Consider the following 9,516-nt stretch of genomic DNA (forward strand, 5'->3'; position numbering starts at 1 on the left):
CCAGTCCTGTACTTGTTTCACTCCTATGTGCATTTATGAAATGTTTTGTTTTATGCTTTTTAGACAATTCTGATCACCAATGGGGAGATCCCCTTGAATGGAATGGAGGTTAAACCCACCTAAAGTCCATCTCTCGCCCTGTGCTGCTGTCTCTAGGGCTGAGCAGTGCCGAGTATCAGCAGCCGGGGAAGGCCTCGTGTGTGAGTGTCAACTGGACTCTGGGTGACGCACAGTTGGAGGTGGTCAACACGGCCACCGGACGGAGACGGGACTCGGGGACGCCCTCTCGTCTCTGCAAGCACGTCCTGTTCACCCGCTGGAACAGACTTTACCGCAAGGTGAGTACATTCAGAGGGAACAATGGGCTCAGCTAAATGATCAGTGGGGAGAGAGGAGCTAGAGAGGAATACTTAATACAATTGTATTTTAGGCTTTTGAGAAATACATAGACAATGTTATGGGTCATGGGAATGGTCGTATTTACAGCCATTTATTATTCATCTTTGCCTTTATTATATAATATAATGAGGGATGGAGAGATGGAAACAAACATTGCAGTCTAAACTAAAGATGTTGGTTCAACCCTAAACAGTGATGTGCCTCAGAAACAAGAGAGATTAAACTATTAATCTATTAAACTATGGCCATAACAGTGTTTATTCCAACAGGTTATTCCTGCGTGTACATTGAGGACATATTAACAGGAAATGGGAATTTCCAGTGGTCAAAATATTGACTTTTGGGAAATGGTGTAACATTAATAATAGCTGTTCCATTTAAGGATACCAGCTTGCAGAATACAAAGAGCATCAGCACAACTCAATGGAATAAAGCTATTATTAATATTATTAATTACAACGTGCTTTGCTTGTTATGTCGGAATATCTGCTGTGAAAATGTTCCACCAATTGAAATGTTAATTAAAAAACACCTTCCGCCTATCTTTTATTTGCCCGAAAAAAATATTATGATGTACTATTTAATTAATCTGAGCCGGGACAATAGTCACATTTTCATATGAATGACTATCTGTCTCACCACTCTGCTCTACTCGTACTTCCCTGTAAACGCTCCTCTGCTGGAAAAGCAAGAAGTACCACTCAGATGGTGTCAAAAAACAATATGCACACACACACACACACACACACACACGGTAATGCAGCAACATTAACTGTGGAGGATGCATGCCAACAGCCACTCGGTTAAAAAGCACAGACACATGTTATTAAAATCAGAGTCACAGAGCGGAGCTGTGGCTGCAGGTGAGCGCTCTGTGGAGGATGTGTGGAATTTCCTCCCTGCCACTGATAAATTTGTCGACCCGGCAACATCTGCTCTCTATGCGGCTTATCAAAAACTGGCAGCTCGGATCTTTAATGTCAGCACACAGACACGCTGCACTTTCACTTTCCATTCTGAAACTTTATGTAACAGACAGCGCCTGCGTCGCCAAATGGCGGCCGTTAAAGCATAATGACTATGAAACCATAATTATTTGGAGAAGTACTGGAGGAGGCCCCCGCCCTAAGTGCTCCCCGCGCGCCGTATATAAGGGCCACGCAAGAGCAGTCGCACTAATCTCCAAAAGAAACTTTTGCTCTCCCGCTCTCTCTCTCCCCACTTGTCTCTCCGCAGATCTTCATTGTTTCCCCTCGCGACAATGGGAATGCACAAAAAGCACAGAGAATGTTCAATTGCTTGTGAAATTTAAATGGGGAGATTACACAGCTGTTGAAGCCCCCCACCTCCCCGCCACATCGCAGCCCCACCCAAATGCATTTGTGCCGGCTCATTCGTTTTGTTTTGCTCGCTCTTCTTCTCTCTCCCCCCTTCATGAAACCTTTAGCCTCTCTGCCCCGACTTTATTCCCCTCTCTGTTTTCACTTCCTATCTTCATGTCTGTTTCTGTGTCGTTTTAATCTGACTCCCAATTGCTCTCTTTCTCTGTCTTGTCTCTTTTTCCCTCGCCTGCTCGCCCTCTTCAGTCGGGGATCCATGTTTCTGGCTCCGAGGACCGCCAGCTCATGTACTGCGAGGCCAAGATGGCGGCGCGTCCCTACCAGACAGTGAAGCAGCAGTGGTTCAGATCTCTGCAGGAAACAGGCCTCGGTACCTGGGTCAAGAAGCCACCTGAACAGGAACAGTTCCTGCTGTCGGTCTGAGGAAGTGTGTGTGTGTATCTGTGTGTGTGTGAGAGAGAGAGACAGTGTGTGTGTTTGTTTAACCTTTATTTTTTTAGGGTAAGATGACTCCATGCTCTTTAACAACATCCTGCTTCACAACTTCATACCTGTTTACCAGTGCAACCTCTAAACTCAAGGCTATTACCACCGTGTGTGTGTGTGTGTGTGTGTGTGTGTGTCCAGGACAACTGGACAGGCTGAAAAGAAAACGGACATTTAAAGATGGACCCTTTCTTTGACTTGCCTTTCTTTAAACGCACAAACACACACACACATTTAAGCAAACACACACACACACACCTAAATACCCCCTCTTCGGCTGTCAAGGAAGGGTGGGGTAACCTTGAGCAGAATGAAAGGCAGCCGCTATCTTGTCATCAGCTATTTCTGGGCCCCAAGGCTCCCGCTGAGGAGTCGAGCCATGGGGGAGAGAGAGAGAGAGAGAGAGAGAGAGAGAGAGGTCCACGTCCAATTACCGGCCCTGTCAGGGTGACGGGTGATAGAGGAAGAGGAAGGGAAGAGTGAGAAAAAGAGAAGGACACACCATTGCTTCAGCCGCCTCACCTTCCTTTTCTCATTTCTATCTTTGTTCTCCCTCTCTGACTCACCCTTTGACTCCTGACTTCCTCCTCCTCTTGTCGCCATCTCTCCCCCTTTGCCCTCGTTCCATTTTCTCCCGTCCTCCTCCTTTTTCGCTCACCTCCTCTTTTTTTATTCTTTGCTTGCGTCTACCCCTCCCGCCCCTCCTCCACCCCTCCGCCTTTCAAGCGTGGCGGAGGTTAACACGACACGATGACAGGTTAATACACCCTCTTTTTTTTTTTTCTCTCCCAACTTCACTGCGTAGAGAGACGGAGAAGAATTGAGGTACATAAACGCAGCCATTACAGCGTGGCTAACTACAGGTGGAGGTGGTGATGGAGGGAGGAGTGGTGGTTTTCCTTCTCTTTCAGACTAATTTCATTTCCTTTCTCTTTCTGTCTCTTCACCCCAGTATTCAGCCTGCAGGAACACGTTTCTTTGCATCTGAATAGAAGCTTGTTGATCGACTTGTGTTTTCTCTCTGTGGTCATGACCGCCCTGAACGGATAATGATCACGGTGGAGAAAAGTTTTTCTAAACCCACACCCTCTCACCGCCAGCGAGGTGGTATTTTATTTTGAAACACCCTTTTTTCACACACATAAAAAAACCCTCATGTATCGAGTAAAGATTAAAAATCAACAAGGTGAACATGGACGTCCCTGATCACTGTACATTTGTAACGCACACTTTTTCTTAGTCTCGACATATTTCATGATGTAAACATACACACGTGTGTTGTGTTTTTGTTTTGTTATCCAGTTAAGTGTTGATCTTCATTGTGATCATGACTGTGTTGTTCTGCCATTGCCGTATTCTCTTCAAGCATTTTCGAGGGAGGCGTTACAGTTAAATGTAAGTAGTGAGAGTGACATCTAGTGGTGCTTTTCTGTTGTTGCGTCCCCGACCTGCTCCCACTGTTCTGGCAGCACTATGTGCTCCAGTGAGGATACAGAACCAGACCAAATGTTGGCCGATTGAACTTCAGTGAAGGTCTTAGTGAAGGCATCTAGCTTCTCATTCACTAGGCTACTGTTTTACTGATTTTACTCTTTAATAGGTCCAGGATATTGGCCAGTATTGCTGTATGATGTAGCATAGTTGTGCAATTGGATATTAATTGTTTTACGCCATTTTTAAAGCCCCTGAAAACTTATATTGGTTTATTTTTCTCTATAAGATTACATTATTGTGAGTGCTGGAGCGAGAGTTGAAGTTCAGTTGCTGCTTGCTGTTGCTCTGCTTCATGGCGGCTCTGTGTGGGCGGTGTGGTGTGTTGGGATTTGATTGACAGTTACCAAACAGCCCACCAACCGTGATCACATTCTGAATTAAATGTTTTCGAATCCTGAGTGGTTCAGTGAAGTATTTCACGTTACCCTTTTGTAAATGAAGCCAGCCAGATTGAAACCAGTGAGATAAAATCCAAAAACGAATATAGAGATGTCTCGAAACCGTTCTTTCTGAATGGTCTCTGTTCTTGTAAGGCCTCATCGCTGAGTAAGAAAAGCGTCTCTGAGTTCCCCCTAACAGTAAATAGGTATGGTAGGTCTGCCTGTCAAAGATGACAGCACTAAAATGTTGAAGTATGTCCTATGATGGTTTGCATGTCATTTGAAGTAAACAAACTTCTTTCCTCTACTGTGAGTATTCCCTACTGAAACTGAATATTTTAGTGCAGTTACCAGACGGATTTAAATCAAATCCTATGCATTTGATTGGACCGCTAAAAAGTGGGCAGGCTTAGGATTTAGCATGATACAGAGCTGTACTGTGGCTCCACACACATATTGTCACTAAAGTTACATATTATGATATTATTCATTTAAATTGGTTGGTACTGGCTGATGAAAGCACACGTCATAATTTGTTTCACAGGAAGAAAAAAATATTGGATTTTGATACAGAAATATGAAGACATTTATTTTTTGTAATTTTCTTTTGCATATATTATTAAATCAGTTCACAATATGACCGGGGATGTGATCTGAAAGGTTTTTTTTTTTTTTTTAAAAAAGCATTTTCCATTTCACCTTGACGTAAAGTCTTTTTCATCATGACAAGATTAACATTCTGGTAGTCATTTACTTCTCTGTGTGTTAGTGGCAAAGCTGGATTAACCCAAACGGGGGCCCTTTGGCAGAAATGTGTTGTCTCCGCCCCTGTTGATCTCTGCCCTTGTTATCAGGAACTCATATTGTCTGATTCCGTGTTTGATCTGATTTTGTACAAATCTCATCTGTGTGTATCAGACAGAGGTTTAGTGTTTTTGTACATGTACTGCAGATTTTTATTGGTTGAGTCGTTGTCAGCCTAGAATCCATAACTCCAGACTTGACAAGGTTTGTCAACAGAGGTAACAACACCCCTCATTGCTTCACACCATGTTTCACGATGGCTGTATTAGCCATGAAAACAGATTTACAGATTTATTTTGAGAGACATTAAATATAAGGCATGTCTGAATGGCAATACTGTATCAAAGAGTGTACATATGTATAAAACATGTATAAAAGATGTTGAGAATGATGTGAAAGAGATCCTAAAATGTCTAATTATCATGTAAATTAAACTATATGAAGAATTGCTGCTAAGGTCTGTAAATTGCACTTCAGTAACAAAAAGTGAATGTTTGTACTGTATATGTGAATAAAACCACAAAATCTTGTAATTTTACTTTGTATTGATAGTTTTTGATTAATCATATTTTGATGTGAGAACATTAATGTATAATATTACATTTGTCTCATTGCAAATACACAAAAATAAAATAATGAGCACTGATATTGGGCCATTTCCACCTGTCTATGGCCAGCAAATATTAAAGAGGCCTCCCTCCTTCTATGTGTCCCAGGGGAAATCCACGGGGAAATGGTTATCTCTATTTTGCTCGGTGGCAGGTGTCACACAGACCAGCCACCAAATTAGCTTGGAGGAAGAGGGAGAGAGGAGAGGAGTGGCTCGAGGTATGCCTCCTCAGCAGCATTCGCTCTCCCCCCTAAGGATATGGAGTCGACAGTGTGCTCTACAATAAACATCATAATTGACAATTTGCTCCAGTGGCTGGTCACGGCCAGCCAGCTATAATCTAATGGACGAGGACAGAGAGGTAAAACTCCACAGAATATTCTCTCCTCCAGTGTCAAGCTGTTACTCAATGAAATCTAAGAGCCATAATACACTAAGTATGACACTATTTCAACATCCAGGCTTATGCTGCATTCCAGACGACTTGGAGGTTGGAGCTTTCCCGCTTGAAATTCCCAAGTGCTAACCTCCAAGCGTTCCGGGTGCACGACACAACACGGCTCTGATCTTGACAAAGTGATGTTTCTTTAACTGACAGAGCAGGAGAAATTATTTAACCAAAATCCCCCATTTGTTCAGCTGTTTCCACAATTCTTCTTGATATGGAGTGTTGCAGAGATGACATATGTAGGCCAATTACGGAAGTTAACATCGCACTGGTTCCTTCAACAAAAAGTCAGTGGGATTTTCCATTGGATTTTGGATGATTGCAGAAAATATGCCCTGTGACAAATACATTTTAAGGTACCTGCACATTTTGTCCAGTAAGATAATCCTCACAAATTAACACCCCTTTCATTTTTAAGGATTCTGAACTGAAGATCTAATGTTAGGCTATAAACTACACCACGGTCACACGAGGGTCATGTGGTGACATTTCGTAGTCTCTTAGCCTATTGTTAGCAACAGCCTTTTTCAAAGACACTTAAAAGCATCCAAATTCTCAACAGGAGTATCAACTGACATATTTTATATTGTGGAATACAATTTTAATCACAATCGGCCAACATAACACTTATTTTTAAAAAGCATTTGAATTTGAGATGAGGGAGATGGAAGTGCAAAAATGCTAACTCATTCCTGCACCTCTATTGGTACTCTATTGGAGAGCGTTAGTTTTTGTTATTGCACCATCTACTGGTCGATTAGTGAATATACTGGTTAATTTCTGGTCAGTCTGCATTGAACTTGACTGAGAGGTACGTATTTCAGACAGCATGATTGTTAAGTAAAGTAAATTATTCAGTTATTATATGGGTCATATTATAGTGTGTCAAAAAAAGTTATAGTAAAGTTTACCAACAAAAGATATGTCAAAGTACAGTATCTCTCAGTAAAAAGTTCATTCATAGTATAGTGTGTTGTAAAAAGTGATTGTATAGTATGTCATAAGTACGTCATATAGTATGTTCAAAGAAAATTCTTGTGTAGTATGTCATAAAAGAGTCGCCATATTTTGGTTGTAGGCCCAAATCAAGTTGCAGTTTACAACTCTGATCACCAAATTCAAATCAGTTCAACCTTGAGTCCATATTTTTATTTATTAAAAGTAAATAATAACAAGTAAACGTACTGGCTCTGCGAAAAAATTACCATTGTGACTGATATTATGTCAAATTATACTATAAATAATTTTAATAAATACTGATGCATTGATGCCCAAATGTATGAAATGACAATGTGATGAAGGTTGCTTGTATGATGACTTTAAGATTTAATTTATATTTAACATATATACAGTATATTATGACAGATTATGGCTTTTTTGACAATATACTATGACTTTTTAATTACTTTTTCAGACTTATTCATGACTTTTTTTGACGTACTATACTATATGACTTTCTTTGACATTTTTCAACATACTTTGACTTTTTATGACAATACTATGACTTTTTAAGACATACTATACTATGACTTAAGACAAACTATACTATGACTTTTTAAGACTATACTATGACTTTTCAAGACATAATATACTATGACTTTTTAAGACTATACCTACTTTTTTTGACATAATATACTATGACTTTTTTCAACATACTATACTATGACTTTTTAAGACAAACTATACTATGACTTTTTAAGACATACTATACTATGACTTTTTTCGACATACTATACTATGACTTTTTAAGACATACTATACTATGACTTTTTAAGACTATACCTACTTTTTTTGACATAATATACTATGACTTTTTTCGACATACTATACTATGACTTTTTAAGACAAAATATACTATGACTTTTTTCGACATACTATGCTATGACTTTTAAAGACATACTATACTATGACTTTTTAAGGCTATACTATGACTTTTTTCGACATACTATACTATGACTTTTTAAGGCTATACTATGACTTTTTTCGACATACTATACTATGACTTTTTAAGACAAACTATACTATGACTTTTTAAGACATACTATACTATGACTTTTTTCGACATACTATACTATGACTTTTTTCGACATACTATACTATGACTTTTTAAGACAAACTATACTATGACTTTTTTCGACATACTATGCTATGACTTTTAAAGACATACTATACTATGACTTTTTAAGGCTATACTATGACTTTTTAAGACATACTATACTATGACTTTTTCAACATCCTATACTATGACTTTTTAAGACATACTATACCATGACTTTTTCGACATCCTATACTATGACTTTTTTCGACATACTATCCCATGACTTTTTTCGACAAACTATACTATGACTTTTTCGACATCCTATACTATGACTTTTTTCAACATACTATGCTATGACTTTTTTCGACAAACTATACTATGACTTTTTCGACATCCTATACTATGACTTTTTTCGACATACTATACCATGACTTTTTTCGACAAACTATACTATGACTTTTTCGACATCCTATACTATGACTTTTTTCGACATACTATACTATGACTTTTTCGACATCCTATACTATGACTTTTTTCGACATACTATACTATAACTTTTTTCGACATCCTATACTATGACTTTTTTCGACATACTATACTATGACTTTTTAAGACAAACTATACTATGACTTTTTTTTTCGACATACTATACTATTACTTTTTAAGGCTATACTATGACTTTTTAAGACATACTATACTATTACTTTTTTCGACATACTATACTATGACTTTTTCGACATCCTATACTATGACTTTTTTCCGACATACTATACTATGACTTTTTAAGACATACTATACTATGACTTTTTAAGACTATACTATGACTTTTTTCGACATACTATGCTATGACTTTTTTCGACAAACTATACTATGACTTTTTCGACATCCTATACTATGACTTTTTTCGACATACTATACCATGACTTTTTTCGACAAACTATACTATGACTTTTTTAGACATACTATACTATGACTTTTTTTCGACATCCTATACTATGACTTTTTTCGACATACTATACTATGACTTTTTAAGACAAACTATACTATGACTTTTTTTTCGACATACCGGTACTATACTATTACTTTTTAAGGCTATACTATGACTTTTTAAGACATACTATACTATTACTTTTTTCGACATACTATACTATGACTTTTTCGACATCCTGTACTATGACTTTTTTCCGACATACTATACTATGGCTTTTTAAGACATACTATACTATGACTTTTTAAGACTATACTATGACTTTTTAAGACTATACTTACTTTTTTCGACATACATACTATGACTTTTTAAGACAAACTATACTATGACTTTTTTCGACATACTATACTATGGCTTTTTAAGGCTATACTATGACTTTTTCGACATCCTATACTATGACTTTTTTCGACATACTATACTATGACTTTTTTCGACATCATATACTATGACTTTTTAAGACATACTATACTATGACTTTTTAAGACTATACTATGACTTTTTAAGACTATACTTACTTTTTTCGACATAC

The 9,516-nt window shown here is 38.2% G+C and overlaps 1 protein-coding gene across 2 annotated transcripts in view; it reads left to right on the top strand.

The window, feature by feature from the left end:
• Nucleotides 1-5,419, top strand: part of adarb2 (adenosine deaminase RNA specific B2 (inactive)) — a 155,125-nt gene extending 149,706 nt beyond the window's left edge. For both annotated transcript variants that reach the window (XM_084033743.1, XM_084033744.1), the window contains 2 exons: nucleotides 157-338; nucleotides 1,986-5,419. In XM_084033743.1, coding sequence (XP_083889869.1) covers nucleotides 157-338; nucleotides 1,986-2,162 — 359 coding nt within the window. In that variant the 3' untranslated portion in view covers nucleotides 2,163-5,419. The remainder of the gene's footprint in view (nucleotides 1-156; nucleotides 339-1,985) is intronic.
• Nucleotides 5,420-9,516: the final 4,097 nt, after the last annotated feature.

Source organism: Eutrigla gurnardus (genome assembly GCF_963514095.1).
Source record: "Eutrigla gurnardus genome assembly, chromosome: 18".
NCBI lineage: Eukaryota > Metazoa > Chordata > Actinopteri > Perciformes > Triglidae > Eutrigla > Eutrigla gurnardus.